Below are 22,127 nucleotides of genomic sequence, written 5' to 3' on the forward strand. Positions count from 1 at the left end.
AGAGTGTGGCACTTGGGTGTTTACGTATGTGGGAATTTCTCAAAGCACTGGGTTTGGACATACACATATAATAATACTAACAGCAAAATTACTGCGTGTAGAATGTGGGGAGCCAAGACACTGTGATAAGACTGTATATGAATTATGCCATTTATTCCTCAGGAAAAAATACCCACTATGAATAATTTCTGCCAGCCCATATGACTTAGGGCATTGGTAACTTGCCCAGGGTTGTACAGTTGAGAAGCGGCAGAGACAGGATTTAGGCCTAGAACATTTGACACCAGAGCACAATACCCTTCACTATTTTATCCCTTATTGCATTTGCTTTTGTGTTTGTGCTCTTATTTTAATTCTCTTGACTGGGGAGAAACAAAAGTTACTTGTAAAATGAAATCAAACCTTAGGTATGGATGGATGGATATATAACTTACGAGCTTGAGAGAGAGACACTGAGGATAATGCATTTTGAAATGTTTATGGAGCCCAATAATACGGTAGTTCTTGTTTGAGTGGCAAATACTGCTCCCTCCTCCATCGGTAATGATAAGAACACAATTTCCTTAGAAGGAAGTATGTAATTACTGTAAGGCTAGATAATACTTCTTTCTGAGGACTTAAGGGTCTGTGTGGTTGACATATGTTGTACGTGTAAATTTACTGCATTTTTTTCTCTGCATTTTGCAGACACATCATTAAGATTGGCATAATTTATAGGTGCTGCTAATGCTATAATGCGTAATTTCACTTTTTGGTCACTTTTCCTCATAGGATTTCTAAGACAGCACTGAATTTTTGGCACCCTCAGAGTGAAAGACAGTTACCTTTAAGAAACCTACTTTCTGTGCAATTCAGCGTGTGTGGTTTTTTAAAACAAGATGCAAGTATGTCGTAGATTAGGAAATATCTAAGCAATTAGCCTCTACCATTGATGGTGAAGATACTAGATTGTTGATTGGGAGGGAGGAGAAACAGCTTGCCCATTTTCAAATCATTTAGGGACTATTTCAGATAATTTCTTTTCTTCATGGTGAGATTCCCTCCTGACAATAGTGAGCCAGTTAGGTTTGCCAGGGCAGAAAAACGTTCAAGAGTCACTGTACTAAGTCAGTATAGGAGAGGAACTGCTTCATTGAACCTTAAAAGTAATTTTTCCATAAGCCTGCCCCTTAAAAAGAAAGAAAGAAAGAAAAAAGAAAGAGCACATTAGAAGATTGTTACTTTTCTCTTTCTCTGAGTAGAAATGCTTCCAAATGTGGAAAGAAATCTTAGTTTTAAAAGTCCTTAGGAAGGAGCCCCCAAATTTCTATCTGTAGTCTTTTACCAACTCTAAGAATGCTTGAAATAGAGTCTTCCTTATGTCTCACAAATTAAATTCCTCATTTGTGGCTCACCCATTTCAGTTATGCTGTCTTGCATTTTAATCTAGCCGTGTTTCTGGGTCTCTTTTTCTGACTCTTGGCTATTACTTATGTTTTTCTCTGATTCAAAAGATGGCTTACTTGTATATTTGTAGAAAATTCTCAGTTTTCTTCTAGTTGAAGTCCCAGTGCAGTTTGGAGTGTCAAGATCTGTCCCATGCCCAGCTGTAGGCCTATTGTCTGTTTTATTGGGTTCATCACCTGGTCGTAGCACCAAATGAATCCCAGCCTTCTTTCCCTTTCTCCTTTCCTTTTCCTTCCCTTCCTTAGTATTGCCCATGTTTGTTAGACCCCCATGATTTTATCCTGAAACTAATCTTATTTTTAACTTAGGTAAGTCAGATTCTAACTTCTGGTGTGTAAAAGATAAATTTCCCTCTCCTGCACATAGAAGGCTTTTAATTTTTTAAATATTTTAATTTTCCATTAATGAACAGTCTGTTAAATGTGCACTAAAACTGTTCCTTTACATGTCTTTAAGCTTGAAATTTTTATTACATTTTTAATACTTCCCTTAAATACAAAAAACAACGCCATTAAACTTTACTTATTAAAATGCAAAGCCTAGTGTCTTCTAGCTTTTTGAAGAGCTTTTGTCCATTATATAATCTGTAAAGTAGCCAAGAGTTCCTCAGAAGCAGGACATCATTGAGATTTAAAACAATCATGGCTTGTGTGCAAAGTAATGATGTGACATAACCATTGATGGGGAGGCAGCCACAGTTTTACTCTACGTAGTGACAGAACTCTTGGATACCTCCAGTATTACATTTACCGTAAAGACTTGACCAGGGTACCCTAGAACAAAAAAAAGGTTAGGTCATTTTGATTCTACCAAGTAGATTAAGTTGGTATGACTAGAAAGCCAAATGACACAGTTATGAGCATAGACCTTTTATTTTTTCCCAGATGTTTGACAGTGTAAACATACATAAAATACATATTAAAGTTGAGATGCTTTATATTTTGTGCAGTAAATTGAAGCCTTAAAAAGAAAACATTTCATTTAAAAAAAAGAAACTCATTAGTTTTACTTCATTAAGACAGTAAAATAGCAGCAAGTACCAAGACATTGTGCACTTCTTTATTTAAGACGAGTTGCTTCATTTACATCAGAGTCAGAAATGTAAGACTGGCTTTCTTGAATACTTAATATAGCTTGAGTCACTGGTTAGATAGGGGCATATTTTCCCAACTATACATCAGGGAGGAGTGCTTTCATTAATTTCAGAAAATGCAGACCCTTAGCCAGCCAGCATGACCACAGCATTGAGCATTAAGAGAAACGAAGCATTTACTTTCCAAGCACTTGCCACAGAAGAAGGTAAGCGAGTCTTTACATTTGTGGTTGTCTCTTCCCTCCGTAAGTTAAGGGTTGTGCTTTGTTGAGGCATTTCAGAGAAATTATTTGGCATGCCACTAGTAATACTTAGGGTCATGGGTGTTGGGGATGATTTTGTTGAGCTAGTGAGGCTTGTGTTTGTAACCATTCCATCTTGGAGGTGAATAGTTAGAGTTGCAGCTGCTGCTTCATGTGAATTGATCGTTTCTGTGGATGTATCTTCTGGATAGGGCACAAAAGCCTTGTCAGTGCTAGTAAAGGTGGTGTCTTTGCTTAGAGTGGCACCAAACGTTGTTTCCTTTGTTCGATATTGTTTAGGTATTTTGGTCACTTTGGATTGAGTTACCATACTCAGAGAGTTAATGGTGTCCACTGTCTGCATCCCACTTACAGTGAACAAGCTTGAGGTAAATCCAGAAGGTGTGGGGTATATGTTATGTTCCTTCAAAGGTGATATTTGGCTAGAACAGGGAGTCCCTGTTACATGGGCTTTTGTTTCCATCATCCACTTAAGTAAGTAAGTAATGTTTTGTTTATGGTCACATGACCACCTGTTATTGTAAAGGGTTATCTCTTGCAACTGGAAGAGTTGGTCAAAAGCTTGATCTGGAATGAATGTGAACTTATTGTTGTGCAGGTAAAGATGTGTGAGATTTGTCAGGTTTATTAATGTTCCTGGAAGGATTTGTGTCAAGGAATTGTTAGACAGGTCCACAATATGTAGTTTGGAGGGCATGTTGGTTGGAACTGTCCAGAGTTTGTTACTACTGAGGTTGAGAACCTCAAGACTTCTTAGTGTATTTTTAATGAGGACAACCTTTTCCAGCATATTCTTAGAAACATCCAGATATTTAAGGTTCCACTGATAAGCAGTATCAGATTTTTCAAGCAGTTTAATGTTGTTGTTAGCAGCAGACATGTTCCAGAGGGACCGAGGTAACTGAGCAGGCAAGCTTTCAAGCCTGTTGTTTGAAATGTCCAGGGTCCTCAGATTGGTGTACTGGGTTAACTGGTTATGCAGATCAGTAAAGTGGTTATGAGACAGATTTAAATGGATAATATTCTCTTGCAGTCCAGATGGTAATGTAGTCAAGTTTCTGCCTGAACAGTCCACATGCCTGTGCCTCTCGGTGCATATACATTGGAGAGGGCAAATGCATAAAATACCAGGTGTGAGAAACAGAAGGATGAACAGGCTGGGAGACATTTTCAATATCTGATATTCCATCAAAGCCTGGAAACAAACAGATACACCCTTCTTTTAATATGCAAATACAATTAGGCATCTGCATGGGTCAGTTAGCATTAGGCAAAATTTTCAATAAACCTCATTGTTGTTGAGTTCTTTTATAATTGTTCCAGTGATTAAACTAACAAAGCTCCCCTTCATTTATAGTCCAAATGCTTAATCCTTCAATTGGGGCTATGTGATAGAGAGAGACTCTCTCCCCCTACTGTCTTCTGCATTTTCTCATTTATTTTCTCCCTTCTTAGTCTTTCTTATTTATCTTCCCAGAATGTTGATATTATAAAATGGCATTCTCGGCAAATAAAGAGTCGGAATCTTAAGCTATCACTATTTTTGATAATATTCTTCCTTACTCAGATGGGAAAAAATGGCTGTCGTGTCTGTTTTGGTTGTTTTTTTTGTTTTTTTGTTTTTTGTTTTTTTCAGATCTCTGCAGTAATAAAATAGTCAATGTGTATGTAGAATGAGATTTTATTTAGATATTAAAACAATACTTTGAAATGCATCTTTGTCTTTTCAGGATAAATATATCCTTGCAAAACATTTTAAGGCACTTGAAAAATCTGACCAACACCATACCTTTAAATCTCACATTTTATAAAGTGATTTCTTTTCTGTATATTTCAGTGCCGATTCTAAAGGAAAACAATGTGTATATTTACAAAGTGAATGAATATTAGAAAGAAATCCCTCAACTGACACTGCAGCAAATTTCTGGTGCATGCACTTGCTATTGAATATATATTCAATCCTAACGTTGACTTTCTCTTAAGACAAGGAAAAAGAAAAAAATTCCGAAGTCGATTTTTTACTGATTTAAATAACAGCTTACCATAGTGTTGTCTTCTACATCAGCATCTCATTTTCTCCGGGAAACTTAAGCTTAAAGGTCGCCTTGTTCTGGAAAGTAGGAACCGCTTCTGGCTGTGGGCTGTGCTTGCCTGCTCAGCTGCATTGTGTTGCTGTGAGCTGAAGCTCTGCAACCACCTGATCAGTACCACATAGGAGGACTGCAGAGCTGTCATTGGTGCTGACTCAAATTTATTGCAAGAGGTGCACACGCAACAGAATGGACCAAAAGAAATTTTTTTTTAATTTAGTGTTGAGTGTACCCATATATCTCAGATTTGCTGTAGGATGGAAAACCTCGTGCACATTAGACCTGGCCTTTACTCATTTCTGTGTATTTGAGCTTAGGCTCCACATTTTAACATTCACCTCGTGAAGAATTTGTGGTTCTTTTTAATGCGCCTACTCTTCATTCATTTTATACATTGAAAAATGTTGAAAATGAATTTGAGCTTCCTTGTGGATGGTTTTCTAAGATATTAGTTTAACTATTTTTAACTCTGCCTTTTTATCTTTTCTAAAATGGTACAATTGTCTTATCACTTTTTAAAATAACATATTACAATCTGTTTGATTTTTTTATGTACGCCCCCCCCCCAGCCAAATATGGTGATTATTATATACAGTCAGGTTTTCAAATTTATCAACCACCTAACTGTTCATCTTTTGGAGAAGTACAAAAATACATAAATATGATTATTTTGTTTTTATCTTTCTGATACAAAGGATTGTTTGACCTAGGCTATGCACAAACGAGGCTACATTTTTTAATGAGCATCTAATTCTTTCAATTATCAGTTCATGTAGTAAAGTAAATGTGTTTTGTTTTATGTCTTTTGGGTTAAGGATTTTTTTCTTCATGAAATTACTTTGGTCAGTCGATATGAATATTGTTGTCTCCAGAGACATCTTTGGTACTATATGAATGGCCATTTATTTGATTTTATGTTTTAAGAATAATAGCATAAATTTTAGTTGATTTCTTCAGAATGTTTCACATTTTATCTTACTGAGAAAATAATTTACATTGTTTTTAAATTACATGAAATAATGTAAAAGGGAAAACTTTCATTTGGGGCTTTATAAAGTAAGACCAGATTTATGACAGCTTCTGCTCCACTCTTTAGTGGACTGATAGTGTAAATAATCTGCTAAAACTTGAATCTAATTTCTAGAATAGCCAGTTTACCTTAGAAAAGAAAACAAAGTCATGACATTTTCTTTACCAAATTGTTACCATTTAAAAACCAGCAATTATTAGCACGTTACATGTAAGGAAAATCTCTTTATGCCTATTTACTAAATCCTTTGTTTTTCTCTAAATTACATTTGCCATTTTTTAACCCCAAAGTTTACCCTAAATAGAATTTATTGTATTAAAAATTGAAGTTTATTTTCTTAGAAAAGAAACTATAGGAGTCATCTTTTGTATGAGATTAATGTTCCTCAAAAAGTACCTACATTTTAAAAGTCTGAAGTGTTAGAAATTTACTATTGATTAGATACTTTATTCCCATTTTACTTTGAGGGTTCAGCCTTGGACTCTTAATAAGATTCTTTCTATGGATTTCAGAAACCAGTCATCAGTCTTAGTGCTTAAAAATAATGCGTTAAAAATACAACATTCAGCAATATTGTTGTGGAAATAAGGAATGATTGTTTTGACATTTAGGTTTCTTCCATTTCAGCTTCTGTGTATGTTAAACTTCAAGGGATGTGACTGAGGGTCAGTTTACCAAACACTTAAATCTCTCCTTTTAATTTTAGGAAGTCTCATTTTACATCCATGTGGATGTAGAGTTCTCCAGTTCCATTATACTTATTGGTGTTTTTGTTTGAAAGAAAGAACATGTTATTTCATTATGGATCATATGAATTAGGGTTTAGGCTGTATCGAGATCAGATTTTGCAGCATATAATAGAAAATTCCAATATAATAGTAGTGGCAACGTTTCTTATTTCAAGTTTGGGGACATACCAAATTGCTTCTGTTATTCAAAGACTACTGTAAAATTCTCAAAAAGAAAAAGAGGGTGGAAGTATTGCCTACAGCCATACAGCCCTGAATGTGCCAGATACTCGTCTAATCTCAGAAGCTAAGCGGGGTCAGGCCTGGTTAGTACTTGGATGGGAGAAAAAGGGGGGAGTTCATTTTAGTGTGTTTGAATCGTAACCATCTGTCCGTATGATTTTAGAAGTTCTCATGAAATAAAACAATAGTATATTACATTACTCCAAAAAAAGAATAATTTTTTGTAGGCTTAAGTGTTTGTTACAACTTATTTTAGATGTTATTCAGACACATTACATTTTAGATAAGTCAAATATTCTAGACTAAGCAGTAAATAAACTTACATATTCTTTTGTGAAGCACACCGTTCTAGGATGCATTACCCCAACATTGTGAAAGGTATAACAAATTACCTGCCAGGGCACAACTATCCCATATTAAATCAACAGTTTGGAAACCCAATCAGTTTATCTTTGTTACTTAAGTTGATAACATTTGTTGTGCTTATTTGAGAGTAAAAGTATTATATTCTCTATTTTTGGTAACATAGTTGGCTATTCAGACTGAACTTACTGCTGAAAACAGCTAAGAGTACTGAATAAAGTATTTTAAAAGCATGGAAGAACTGACAAGATAGAAATTATCAGGTCAAAATTCAAGTGAATCAATCCTTTCTCCTACCTCACCACCCTTTTTCCCCCGTGTCACGGGCTTGTTGCCAAAACTCAGTCACTTGTTCCCTAGAATGTCCCTCATCTGGATTTATCTGTTTGCTTCCTTGTGAAGATTTAATTTGTTCCTCTATCCCCCATATTTCCTATAAATGGTTTCTAACAGCATTAACATAATTGCTTATTTGTATCATCCTATAATAGTTTCAAAATAATACTAGTATTGCTACAGATACTTAGATTACAGACTACTGAATAAAGTTTAAGACTCTTTGCAGCCTTATTTGTTCTTAGAATACATTTCACTAAGGATGTATAATCAATTCTGTGTCCTAATGCACCTTGAAATAATTGTTTTCTCTATATTTTTATATCACCAACTTTACATAAATTTAGCTTCATTTGTTTCAGTTACTTATCAGTTTTTAGGGACTGCTTTAGTCAAAACTGTATAACAAGGTATATTCAGGGAAATCTTGCTTCTCTATCCCCTCCACCCTATTCCCTTCCTCCTCTTATTGGTGACTATTTTTATTAGCTTTTGGTTGTATCTTAACAGTATTTCTTTTTGAAAAAGAACAAAAATATGTATGTATGTATCATATGTTCTTATCCCTGCCCCTCCTCATATAAAAGGTTGCATACTAAGTAGACTGCTACACATCTTCTTTTTTTCTTAATAATATATCTTGAAGATCACTCCATGCCAGCATATAGGGATCTTTCACATTTATTTCATGATGCATAGTACTCCATTTGGGAGTGTACCATGGTTTATTAACCAGTGCCCTGTTGATGGGCATCTGGATTGTTTCCAGACTTTTGCTGTTACAGATAATGCCACAGTGAATACCCTTGTGCCTGCCTAAGTAATTTTATATTTTGTCCAATGAGTCTTTGAAAAAAATTTCTGTAAGTAGGATTGCTGAGTAAAACGGTAAGCGCGTTTGGAAATTTTCTGGATATTACCATATATTGACTATACCATTTCGCAGTTCCACCAACAGTATATCAGGGTGTCTAGTTCTGTAGAGCCTCACCATAGACTTTGTTGCTGAACTTTTGGATTTATTTCCATCTGATGGGTAATAGTATCTCAGTTTAATTTTAAATGCATCTTTTTTATTATAAGAAAAGTTGTATATCTTTATATATGTTTTTAAGGGTCATTTAAATTTTTCTTCTGTGACTGTCTTTTATATGTTTTGCATGTTTTTTTTTCTAGTGTGTTGTGGGTATCCCCCCCCCCCACCCCAATCTGTATTTAGGTTTTTTAAACTTTAGGGATATTAGCCCTTTGTCTTAACTTAAGTTGCGCATTTTTTCCCCAGTTTGTCCTTTGTCTTTTGACAAAGGTATGTTTTTTCTTTTTTAATGGTGTTTGTTTGTTTTACATTTAAAAGTTTTATGTAATTGGACTTCCTTTTTTTTTTTAATTAATGCTTCTGGATTTTGAGTCTCAACTAGGAAGGTTTGTCCCACTTTCAGATTATAAAGGAATTCACTCATATTTCTTCTATTTTTTTATATAATTTTATATAATTTCATGTTTTATATTTATATCTCTGATTTATTTGGTGTTTATTCCAATGTAGTATGAAGTATGGATCCAGTTTCATCTTTTTCCAAGTACCTATCCAGTTGTCCCAATACTGATTTGAGATTTGAGTCTGTTTCTGGACTTTCCATTCTGTACCATTGATCTGTCTAATCATGTACTAATGTCGCAGTGTTTTACTTATAGGTGCCCATATATTTTGCTACTTTACTTTTTGTTCAGAACTAAGTAATAACAACAATTAGAGTCACTCTCATCTAATTCATTGTGTTGCCCACCACCAACACCAAATGGAATACATGTGTGATAAATGTATGTTGCAATGTGTGAGGTAGGTGCTCTTTGGTCCTATGTTAGTGAAAAGAATGCTGAACCAGGAGTCAGGGAACAAACTCAGCTTTCACTACCACTTCTAAGCAAGTCACTTACTCTCTCTGGGCCTGTTTTCTCAGCATTTAACAAATAAAAGGAGCTGAACTAGATGGTCTTGAGGGTTGTTCTGAATCTGGTTAATGGGATCTGGTAAGAGCACCACTGGTGTGTAGTATGTAGTTCAGTCTACCTTTTATTCCCCTGTGCCTTGTCCTTTTGCCGTAGCCATGAAATAAACTTTGTCTTCTGAATCCTGCTTCTTTAGTCTTTCTGTAGGTTTTTCTTTGTTCCAGCATTTTCTTTTCTCCTGTGTTTCTTTAGCTTGCATTTCTTTCTGCTGATTAGGCAAGGATTGCCACTGTTTGGCTGCTCAGCTTCCACTGACCTCAGTGGGGAAAAATTGCATTCAGTAAATAGGAATTACTTTCCCCCTGGCAGAGAATTTCCTAAAAAACAAAAAGCAGCTGCTGACAGGAGTCTGTTCTTCTGTTGTATAAAAAACAGAAGGAGAAAAGCTGCCTCTATAGTGTTTGAAGAAATCAGACGTGACTATGACCAGGTCATCAGCTCTTGATTTGTCTATGAGGGTTGGTATTTCCCAATACTTCTCCTTCAAGAGGTCAGGAAAGAAAGTGATGAAATAGAAGAGCAAAAGTGTGGAAAGAGCCCGTTAGGTAACAATCCTATATGTAAAACAAGAAAGGTTATGATGATTTAAGGCATGTCAAAGTCTTGACCAAATATAAAAACTTTATACCTTATTTACCCTAACTAGAATACTTAAAATTCCAACAAATAAGAGGAGATTCTTAACCTCCTAATTGTTGCTAAATAAATTAACCTCAAAAATGGTAAGTTTGAAAAATACATGAAAGAACTTTTTAATGTGGAAGACAGAGGAAAACCAATGTAATATGACAATAAACATCATGCTTATTCAAGAAAAATAAGAAGTGCAAAGGAAGTGTGTCTGCAGATAAAAAGTTTTAAGAGTCAGTCAGGGACTCCTCTAAAGATTTAAAGGGAACATTGTATATAAAATTTCAATGTCCAAAAGTCTGCTAGTTTTTATTAAGATGGAGCTTTATTGGTTTCTTGAACACCAGTGCTGCCAGTAAGTACTATATTTTATTCTGAAAAATCCCAGAACTATGAGAGGTTCTCCAAGGGTAGGTTACCACTGTGGCCTCCGTCTTTCATTCTAAGTGACTGTCCCCCGAGTTCGGGTGGGGTAAGGCGGGAGAATGTGCGCTTTTGGGCAGAGGAGCACTTCTGCAGGCACGGGCTGGCATCTCCACAAGGATCAGCCAGTGGACTCTCTCTGTCTTAACTTTGACAAAGGTTGGGCCCGCCCCTACTCTGATAACTCAGATTTATCACTTGTCAGGTAATGAATAAAAGATGAAATTCTGTGTAAGAAAGGTAGTTTAAGAGTTTTTTAAAGTTGAGAACCATCTGTATTTTGATACAATCCTTTTTTCCTGAAAAAAGTCATCTGGATTTGGAATGAAGCCATAGAGATTTGGTTTTTTGTTTTTTGTTTTTTTTTTTCTTTTATAAGATTTCATTTTTGGGGGGTGCTTGAGGCATATAAAGAAACTTTGAGAATTCCCTGGCAGTCCAGTGGTTAGGACTTCACACTTTCACTGCTGAGGGCCCGGGTTCAATCCCTGGTCACAGAACTAAGATCCCGCAAGCTGTGCAGCACAGCCAAAAAAAAAGAAGAAGAAACTTTTTTAAGTGGCTAGTTCTAAACTTTGTGTTCCCCCAACAAGATAGGAAAATGTCTACATTTTATGGTGTGTGCTCATATTTTTTTCAGAGTAAATGTCCCCAACTCAGCCCCCCAATTTGATGCTTTAATATGTTTGTCTGACAGTTTCCAATGAGAGCTAAAAGGAAATTTATTCTCAAATAGACATGCATTTTAATCTCTCATCCCCACAAACTTGGAATATTTAGTTAATACCCGAGGTATTAATGTAAAACTTACAGTTTTGTTTAAAACTTGGAGTATATATTTAAATTCTCTCACACACACTCTCCCTCAAACTTTGAAATGGAAAAATAAAATTTTATTTATTCAAGGTAAATTTATACACAGCTTTTCAGGAAAAAAATATCTATTGGGTAATAATAAGTATATGTAGATTGCTTGTTTCCAAAATGGCTAAGTTATTGATACACATACCATCCACATATGTAAAATGTACTGTACATTAAAGTTAGGGCCTATAGCCAGTAAATAGACCACTGTTATATAAGTTTTTTTTAAAGTTCCACTTATGCACATAGGCTTTGCGCAGATTTCAGGTAGTTCCCGAATAAAAATCAAAATTGGCTACCAATTGCCATTTAATGTATTTCATCACGTGAAGAAAAACAAAAGATTGGAGTCCTTTGAGAAGAATAGAAAATCAGCTAAAAAGCAAGTAGTAGTTATAACAGTTCTGCAGGTGGGGGTGGCAGGGATTCATTGAGATTTTGATCAGAGTCAGGAGGACTAGGGAACTGCTGACACTGGATCTCCTGGTTTGTCATAAAATCTCCTAGAGGCAGGGTCAAGTTAAGTGAGTCAGGGGGAGGTGGAAATGACTGTTTGAACTCAGAATCATGATCTTCACAGACTTGACTGAGGCAGTCCAGAGATGGTGGGAGATTGGTGGAATCATTTGGAAGAGGAGATACAGTTGTCACTGTGGGTCTGTCAGATTGGTTACTCTCCTGTCCTTCCAAATCAAGAAGGGGAGGAGGTGGTAGAGGCGGATCTACATCATCTGAAGAGGAAACAGCAGTGCCAATTGTTGATCCATCAGCACTATCTTCTGATGTACCATTTGCTTGATCTTTTATTTTCTCTGTTTTGGGAGTGTTAGAATCTTCAATGTTTTCATTTGATTCAAACAACTTAATTTCTAAGTCATCTGCTAAAAGTGTGCTTTTGCTTGGTTTCCAGGCCGTAAGTGAAACAATTGATGTGCGTTTTGGGAACACTTCATTTTCTCTGATGTTATCCAGACTTACGTCAGGGGTTTCACCATCAGCAAATGGAGACCTACCTGCCCAATTTTGATCATTTAACACTGGTTTTCGCAAGCATTTCCACAATACAATCATGATTATAGCTACCACCATAGAAGTCAGAACTAAACCAATTAATATGACCGCTATTGAATTAGAATTGGTTTTCTGTGGGCTCTTGTTTTTAGTGGTAGTTTCTAGGTTGAATCCTGGTGTACTCCTAGGTGAACTTTTGACAGTTGGTGTTGGTTGTATGGATAGATTATGAGCAGTTGGTGGTATTGATTTTCTAGAGGAGGTGTGGGTAGATGATGGTTGTTGAGTGGGAGTATAGACAGATGGTGGTGGTTGTCTGGTAGAAGAATGGGCAGATGTTGATCGTTGTCTGGCAGAGGTGAACACAGGTAGTGCTGTTCCTTGGGAGGAGGTGTTGGCCATTGGTTTTGGTTTTCTGGTGACATTATAGGCAAGTGGTTGTCCAGTAGAAGTATGTGCTGCTGGTTTCCCAGAAGACACATAGACAGCTGGTGTTGGTTGTCCAGCGGCAACTTCGGCAGTTGTTATTGGTTGTCCAGAAGAAAGGTTGTTGAATTGTGTTGGCTGACCCGAAGGATTCTCTATTGTGCTTTGAGAATTAGCCGAGACATATGGCCTTGATGATCTAAGTAAAGTAGACTGTGGTTGCTTCTCTGTTGTAGTTGCTTCTGTCTCTGAGAAAAAAATATCGTTCAGATGTCCACAAAACAAAATTATGGTGAAATATTTGGGATCCATTTCAGAATGTTTCCTCTTTACCAGTAGTTTTATAATAAAAGAAAGAAAGAAAATTAGATATCATTTACTATCTGGCATAAAGTAGGTAGGTACTTGATGAGTATTTATCTTTCCTAATTTAGACTTGATACACTATAGGCTAATGTGATCAACTCTTAAATATACTCTAATTTATCATATAACATTTGGAAATCATAGGCAGTGATCTCTCTTAATTCTTTCATAAGATCTGTACTTGGCCCTGCTGCCCCTGTAGGTTTATTACATTACAGTCCTTCGTTTCACAGTCATACATCTCAAATGCCTAGGCTCTATATGCTGGTACCATGTGTGTGCATGCTACTTTTTCCTCTGTTTACTACTAGAAATACATTGATCCTGCTGCCTCGAAGGACACCATTAACCGTCTATCACCTAATCCAGTGGTCTTTTCTTTCTCTTTTTTTCCTGTCTTGATCACATTTGACACTGTTGATTGCTCCTTCACTGCTATTCGAGTAGCTCTTTGTAGTCATCTTTCTTTCATGCTCATCTCACTAGCTCCTGTCTTTCTCTTGCATCCTAAATATGGTACTTGATAACTTGATATGTATTCTGTCCTCACTCTTAACTACTTTTCTTAATCCTGAATCTGTAAGGTTTCAGCTCTTACCTTTATGCTCTAACTCCCAAACCTGTATGTCCAGCCTAAATTTCCTTAATTCTTGTTCCATCTGTGTGACTTCTTGGTGGACATTTCCATGTATATATCTCACTACCAGCAAATTGAACATATTAAAAACAGTATTCATCTTCATCTCGATAGTGACTCCTGTCCTAACTTCTCTATTTTTGTTAATGGTACTACCTTTGTGAGTTTCTCATGCACAGAGTCTATGGTATTAAGTAATCTTTGCAGCTGCATCAGTGTCCAGCACAGTGTCTTTATACTAGGACCTCGTATTTTTAAAGGATTCAATTCAACTCATAGTCCTAGGCTCAAAATCCTAAAGTGCTCTTTGAATCTGCTTTAGTAAGTAGTCTTGCTGCTGCTTTCACTTATTAATTGATAAACACCACCATTGTGTCAGGCCCTGTTCTGGTTTAGGAGATAGCCCCCCCCCAATTTTTTTTTAAGTTTCTATTGGTAGAAACAATAAATAAATAAATATAATAATCTGATAAGTTTTCTCACAAAGGTATGCAGAAGATGCACAGAGGAACTAAGCTAGCCTGGGAGGGCTTCAGGGAAGGTTTCTCAGAGAAGTAAAACTTGAACTGAATCTTGAAAGGTCTGTAAGAATTAATTAAGCAAATAAAATATTCCAGCCAGGGGAACAACATAAGGGCCTAAGAAAAGAAGGCACGTCTGTAAGTTTGTGGGATGTGGCAGATGCTAAAACTTGAAGAGTTTTAAGTTCCAGTTCTACTTCTACCACCTAACTACCTATCTAACCATGAGAACTAGTCACTTAATCTCTCCTGTTCTCAAATGCCTTCTCTCTCAAGTGAGGATAGTTTTCAGCTCTGTGTGTAATATTCTTGTTTTGCACATCATTAAACATAATGGTAACCATTTGGTTATTTCTTAACATTAGGGAAAGGAACATCTCAGGGTTTTAGATCCTGGTCTATATGATTTGAAACTATAGTTTTTCTCTGATTTTTAGGCCAATCTGAGAGAGATTTGATGGTCTGTGCAAGATACAGTAATAGGAGAAGAACAACTCCCTCAAGTTTTGCAAATAGATTTTTCAGCATATTTGAGTAGTTTTCATTGCTTACTCCTCTGCCACTCGGTACACAGTAGAAGAAAAGACGTGACTTTTTTCCTGTACAGTCTCTTTATTTTCTCTGTAATACTTCAAGCCTAAATTTTAAAATATTTCTCCTTTAAACCCCCTGCACACTGCTGATGAATTAGTCTTCTTACAAGCATGTATGATCAGGTTACTGTTCCCTTGCTTGAGAGTTCCCCATTGCTGTCAAGATAAAAATTCTAAACTGAATTTTCTTCCACCTGGCTTGAGTTTACCAGTCCAGATTCATATCTCATGACTGAAACTTCTCATTCCTCATCTTACATACTTCCTGAACACACACTTTTTTTTTTTTTCTTAAACAGGCACTTTTCATTATGCTATTTTTCACCCTCTGAGAGTGTGTTCTTTTTTCCAAACCCAGTCTCTTCCCCCTCTGGCTGCCTAACTGAACCTGTCCTCGTCTGTCAGACCTCAGCTTAAATTCCCTTCTTAGACCAAATTCTCTGTGACTGACCACAGCCCAAAGAGCTCAGCCATTCCCTGAATCCCCGAAGTTCTTGTTATCTTTATAGTTCCTTAGATAATTCTTCATGTATGTAGCTCACTCACGCTTCTTTTCTCTTAAATAATTGTGTTTTTAAAATTACTTCTAACATTTTCTTTTTATTATCCCCACCCCCCAAACAAGATTTTAAAGAACCGTGAAGAAGGCAGAAAGAAACAAAGAAAATTCCTTATCTAGAACATCCTATGTGTTGCACCATCTCAGGTGTTTTACATACTTCATTTCATTTAACCTTTAAATAACTCTGAGAAAGATGGAGTAATCCTTGATTTATAGATAAAGAGACAAATTCAAACGCTTTAAGCAATTTGCCGAATGTTATATCATTATTAGTGACAGATTGGGAATTTATACCCAGGACCATCTGATTCCAAAGCATATGCTCTATTCTACTACCCCCAAACTGCCTCATGTTTTTATATTTTGATTCCTTTACAGCAGAGTGCTGTATATGTTAGCAGCTCAGTAAACGCTTAACCTATATTGGGCTTCTTGGTTCTTTTCCATGTCAATTTTTCACTGTTTATTAATACTTCTACCAGAATGTAAGCAGAGAAGGTGAAATCTGAGTTAGTAAATTATACTTTATATCAGCTTTGCAAAAGGTTTAATAAGGAAAAAATTTGAAACTTTTGGCATAAATATGGGAATTTAAATCATCTCTAGTTGGTTATCATCCATGCAATTCCCACCTCCTATTCTTACAGATTACCCCTTCCCCCCAAAAAAGGCCTCATTGGAAAGTGTTATTCTTTAGAGTTTCACTTTAGTTTTCAAAAAATGCCATCCAAAGCAACAGAAAACATAGGCCATGAATTGTCTTTGCCAAAACATGTTTCTTCTTTTGTGACTTTTCTTAAATTTTTTTTAAAAACCCACACAGTTCCTTCTTTCAGTTAGCTGAAAAAGGTATTAGAGAAGGAAAGAACCCAAATAGGAACATAATTATAAGCCCAGTTTAGTCTGTAAGATCAATTTTGATAGGTTCATAGCCTCTTTTGTCAATAGGAACGTCGTAGACCTTCAGTGTATGAGATTTGCCACTTGTCATTTAAGGGTTACAGCAATATTAACACCAAATTCTATTTTTCACCTATCCTACTCCTTTCTCCAACTCCTCAGTTAGCTATCTAACCTCCTAGGGTCTGCTACGTCAGAATACTAGAATGTCTTAGAATTCTACTACAGCAATTCAGAATAGTCCAGAAAAAAGGAACAGGATTTTAAAAAAGAATAAATAGGGGGTATAATAGTGAAGAAACTGGCTTTTTTTTTTCTAGTTCAGAGACAGTGAGGCCAGTTTTATTACCAATGCAGAAAGTTATTTAACATTTGTATTTTAAATATATATATATAAGCCGTGTGTACCTGAAATACCAACATTGCTTCTGCAGGCAAAGAAGGTAGAAAGAACCATATGGGGCAGGGGAGTAAAAAGGAGGAGAAAATGTTGGCTAGGATGAAATGAAAGAGGAATATAAAGAAATACAAAATAACACAAAGGAGAAAAATAAAGCAAAACTTAGAGTAAGCAGCAAATACATGGAAAAAGGGGAAGGTAAATTGAGAAGGTATTGAAGAAAAGTTAATAAAAAAGCTGAAGAATAAATAGTGATTATGTATTTAGCAAGAAGTTAGGGTAGAAGGTTAAAGTGAACAAAACTAGACGTTGGGGGAGAAGATTGAAGTAGAAGAAAGAAGGAACCACAAAATGCTGCTCTCCGTCTTTGCGGATACAGGGAACCAGCAAAGAGGAACGATCTTCCCAAAATGGAGGACAGGACTTAAATCACCCACCTTCTCAAACTCACTTACCTTTCATTTCAGGCTCTCCTGTCTGTTCTAAGTATCCTTAAGATTCCCCACCTCCCTTTTTTTCCTGGCACTACCCAGAAGCATACTTGTTAATTACTCTAAATAACCTATGCACAATCTATATAGCATTTTTCTAGAAATCCTTTAGTCTGCTGCTCTGGGAAACCCTGAATTTGTCTACCTTTACACAGCAGTATTTTGCTCATTATTTTAGGTTTGGACTTTGAGGTTTAAGTTTGTGAGTTTGGTCCTTTGTTTTTCCTGAATATAGAACATTTTTTAAAAAGAAGGAAAAAATCAGCAGTTTTAACTAAGCATTTTAAAGGCAGCTATAGTGAAGTAGGAGTCTGCATATATTAGACATGTTCTCATAAATACAATGCATAAGTACATAAAGGATTTAGCATTTAAAATTGATGCTAAGTTGGATATGATAAGAGAGATGTCATTGTCTTTTAAGGGGAATCAAGGAGATTTGGATAGCATATCCTAGACAAGGCAAGTGTAGGTAGCAGTATCAAAAATATCATTTGAATTTCGGTTACTTTGATATAATGTTATAATATAATAGATTAAAATTTAGTGTATCTAAATTTTATTATATCTCCAACTAGTAATGTTATGAAACCAGAAAAGGAAGAACACAGCAGTTCCATATCTTGAGGAAAGGCAGAAAGGGAAGTTAACTTTGAACTATAATAGGAATTATTTGATGACTATTTTTTATCAATAGTAATAGCTACCATTTACTGAGTACATGCCAAATGTTCGGCACTATCCTATTTTTTTTTTAAATTTATTTATTTATTTATGGCTGTGTTGGGTCTTCGCCTCTGTGCGAGGGCTTTCTCCAGTTGTGGCGAGTGGGGGCCACTCCTCATCGCGGTGCGCGGGCCCCCCACCATAGCGGCCTCTCTTGTTGCGGAGCACATGCTCCAGACACGCAGGCTCAGCAATCGTGGCCCACGGGCCCAGTTGCTCTGTGGCATGTGGGATCCTCCCAGACCAGGGCTCGAACCCGTGCCCCTGCATTGGCAGGCAGACTCTCAACCACTGTGCCACCAGGGAAGCCCGGCACTATCCTATTTTAATGAGCAAGGTGATGTTATCATCATCTTACAGATAAAGCTGAGGCACAGAGAAGTTGGGTGACTTGCCAAAGTGTCACAGCTCTAAACAGTGGCACTGATACAGAAACTAGTCAGTCCTGTACTAGAGCTCTTTCCTTCTGTTTACATTCGTAGTAAAATTATGAAATAGGAATGCTTTATGAGGGAAAGAGATGTGAGCTCTCTGGGAACAGATATGTAAGGAACTTTTGGAGTTAGTCTTGTATAAAAGGTTGGACAAGAACTACCAGGAAGCCATTTTAGCCCTGTGACTATGGAAACAGCTATGGGAGTTTTGAATGGTTAGCCTATAAGCTGTCATATTTGAGGTGATTTTTAAAGATTGGACATTGACAGGCATCAGATTTATATTTAACAAATTCAGACTTAATTCAGAATTCATAATTTCCTTCTGAGTAGAATTATATAGGCATTAGTTGAAAAACACAAGCACTGTTAAACTCTACGCTTGAGACTGACCCTTTAAAAATATATAGACAGGACTTCCCTGGTGGCGCAGTGGTTAAGAATCCGCCTGCCAATGCAGGGGACACGGGTTTGAGCCCTGGTCCAGGAAGATCCCACATGCTGCAGAGCAACTAAGCCCGTGCACCACAACTACTGAGCCTGCACTCTAGAGCCCGTGAGCCACAAATACTGAGCCCGCATGTCATAAGTACTGAAGCCCGCATGCCTAGGCCCGTGCTCCGCAACAAGAGAAGCCACCGCAATGAGAAGTCCGAGCACTGCAACGAAGAGTAGCCCCTGCTCGCCGCAACTAGAGAAAGCCCGGGCGCAGCAACAAAGACCCAACGCAGCCAAAAATAAATAAATAAATAAATTAAATATTTTAAAAATATATGTATATATATATATAGACAAGTCTTGCCAAAAAAAAGAGATACAAATCTTTATTTTTTTAACTTCTGTAATAGTTACTTAGAAGAAATCCAAAGTGGACTTGTATGAGGGAAAGTCATAAGTATTTAATAAAATGTTGAAATAGGATATCATCACCCACTATGAATTTATCATTCTGTGATATTACAAGTCTATGTAAACTCTTTGCAGTTTTTATTTTGGAGGATATTCATTTTGTAATTGTCCAGCTTACTTACAGAATAAGCATCTTTTCTCCATATTAACAACTTTCTATTCTGTGGGTGTTTTTTCCTCTATTTTACACTGTTTACTAAAGACTCAGATAATAATACATGACATAAATATGTAGATGATATGAGTAAATATATACACATTTTATCATAGCAGTTTTTTCTTAGCTGTAAAAATGAAGGATAATATTTTCATGTCATCATTATTACTTAAATTTAAAATTCTATTTGTGTGAAAAAGCATATATGATAATGATAATTGAATATCTCATCTAATCACCTTTGGTTTTTGTTTTTTTTTTTAAATTAGGTGAAGGTGACCATTCTTACCATGGAAACTAAAAGGGATTAAAAAGTAAAAATAATTTAAATCTATGGATTATGCTTACATACAGGAAAATTTTATAGACAGCAAATCAGAACTTTTAGCAATCGGTATTTTGGGGTTGTAAATTCAGTCATATCCCATAAATTCTAGTTTTATTCCCAACCCTTAGCGTTTTCTGTCATGGCTATAGATTTCTTTCTTTTAATTACAGAGCTAAGGTCAACAAACATAGTGAATCAATAAACTTTAAAGGGTTAATATTATAGAAACCTAGGTGAAAATTTTTCTCCAAGGCAGGCTCAACACTGAATTTTTAAAATTCAATGCAACAAAACCACAATACCTGTTATAGACATCTTTAGACTCTCAGACTTTAAGTTTAAAACAATAATGAAATTTTAGTTTTAAAAATAAATTCTATATAAAGCAAAGATCAAACCAGATTGCCTGTGTGAAAATTGTCTTACCTCAGCTGTTAACTTCTTTTGCAGAATGCTGAATTCTTGTTCTAACTGGACATTTTGGTCATTTGGCTAAGAAAGCAGAAGGGGTGGTTCAGTTCAGATTAAAAATGGTCCTTTAGCAAACTGAAATGGTTTCTGTAGAAAAAGAGGAAGTTTATCAATAGTTGTTTCCGGAAGTTCAGTAAGCCACAAAATGACTAAGAAATGTACTACTTTAACAGAATTTATTTTGAAACAATTTGGAGCTACATGATTTGAGTGCTTTTAATTAACATTTATAGGTAAACATTTGAGACTCTCTAGTAATGTGATTATATAGTTTAGTTATTTAAAATAGAACCTTGGAGAGAAAATTATATGTTGTAAGGAAAAACTGCCAGTCAGGTTATTACCCATAGTGAGATTTCTTTTCCTAACAAGTGAATGATGTGTCCTGTTTCCTTGTATGACCTTAGGCAAGTCGCTGCACTTCTGAGTCGCCATTTCCTCCTCCGGATGAATATTTCTATTATTGAGTTTTGTGAGGATTAAGTAAGATAACATAACATGTGTAAATGCCGTACACACAGTAGATAGCCAGTAAATGTTAATGTTATTTCCTCATACATAATTTAGGCTAAGCCCAGGTAAAAGTGTGATTAATTTTTGACCAAATACTTTCCTAAATGATTTTTGAGTTCAAGTCCACAACTCTTTCGTTACCCACAAAGTAAGTGTCGGTGCAAAGTAAAATAAATTGGGAATCACTTTTTTAAATAAGTTAACTAATAAGCAAAGTATGTTGAGAAGAATATGAGTCAGTCTGAATACAGATTTCTTTGGGCATGTCACCTTCTAGCCTCTTTCCTCATCTGAAAAATGGAGATCATAACTCTAAATTTATAAATGTATTATGGGATTAGATAAATGTAAAGTGCCTAGCATAGCACCTATTACAGTAGATACAGTAAGCATTAAACCATGCCCCGCTTTCCCCTGGTCACTGCAGAGGAACACAGATGGTTAAGACCTAGTTCTTAATGTCAAGGCACTTATAACTTGGAAAAAGAATAGTTTTTTTTTTTAATATGCTATAAACTTATTTTATGTAATAAAATTTGCTATATATATAGTATACAGTATGCTATAAACTTTTAAAATATGCTATAAACTTTTGTTTCACTATTTTTAAATCCCTGAATTAATAAGCATGTGGACCATAGCACCCCAAGGGTAGAAAACAAAAGTGTCTTAGTTCAGAAATAACTTTTAAAATTTGAATTCAAAACATATCTTAACCTATCATCTTTAAACACTGGTCAAGTTGGGAAAGGAGCCACTTTTCATGAGCTACCATTGGATGCTGTCAATCTGAGGATGTGTGTTTAATAGCCAAGATAGTGAGTGATGAATTTTAAATATTCCTGCAGTAGGAGTTTTCTGATTTGTGAGAAAATGTATGTTGAATAGGAAAGTAGTTGCCTAGTTAATTTCTTCTTTTTAAAAGGACACTAATTTGTTTCAGTTTACTGACAAGTCCTTATATATGACACTTGATTCAAGGACTGCTTTGTGTTGTCACTGTTTGTTCTAGTATACAATCTCAGATTTTTTATTTGCACAGAATGGGAGCTCTGCCCAGCCAGTGTCCTTTCAAGTCTGATCCTTTTTACCCCTCAAAAAATAACCTGATGTACCACAATCAGCATGAGTATTCTCTTGCTTTCCTTTTTCCTTTGTTGATG

General features: G+C 35.9%; 3 protein-coding genes across 8 annotated transcripts in view; 1 reads left to right on the plus strand and 2 right to left on the minus strand.

Annotated features, from left to right (window-relative positions):
- The window catches only part of NF1 (neurofibromin 1), a 259,164-nt gene that overhangs the window by 179,848 nt on the left and 57,189 nt on the right, over positions 1-22,127 (plus strand). The gene's annotated exons all lie outside the window — the stretch shown is intronic.
- On the minus strand, positions 2,325-4,978 carry OMG (oligodendrocyte myelin glycoprotein). The gene is made up of 2 exons (XM_007190132.3): positions 4,845-4,978; positions 2,325-3,997 (listed from the first exon to the last, which is right to left on the minus strand). Exons 1-2 carry the CDS (start codon positions 4,845-4,847, stop codon positions 2,666-2,668), a joined length of 1,335 nt encoding a protein of 444 aa, XP_007190194.1. The 5' UTR covers positions 4,848-4,978; the 3' UTR covers positions 2,325-2,665.
- Positions 11,678-20,491, minus strand: EVI2B (ecotropic viral integration site 2B). Its single transcript, XM_007190131.2, has 2 exons — positions 20,407-20,491; positions 11,678-13,283 (listed from the first exon to the last, which is right to left on the minus strand). The coding sequence occupies exon 2, from the start codon at positions 13,266-13,268 to the stop codon at positions 11,913-11,915; it is 1,356 nt and encodes a 451-aa protein (XP_007190193.1). The 5' UTR covers positions 13,269-13,283; positions 20,407-20,491; the 3' UTR covers positions 11,678-11,912.

The sequence above is a fragment of the Balaenoptera acutorostrata genome, chromosome 20 (genome assembly GCF_949987535.1).
Source record: "Balaenoptera acutorostrata chromosome 20, mBalAcu1.1, whole genome shotgun sequence".
NCBI classification, from domain to species: domain Eukaryota; kingdom Metazoa; phylum Chordata; class Mammalia; order Artiodactyla; family Balaenopteridae; genus Balaenoptera; species Balaenoptera acutorostrata.

What these genes read in the sequence shown, in the direction of transcription:
- EVI2B (XM_007190131.2), bottom strand. Translation starts at nt 13,268, where the DNA reads ATGGATCCCAAATATTTCACCATAATTTTGTTTTGTGGACATCTGAAC.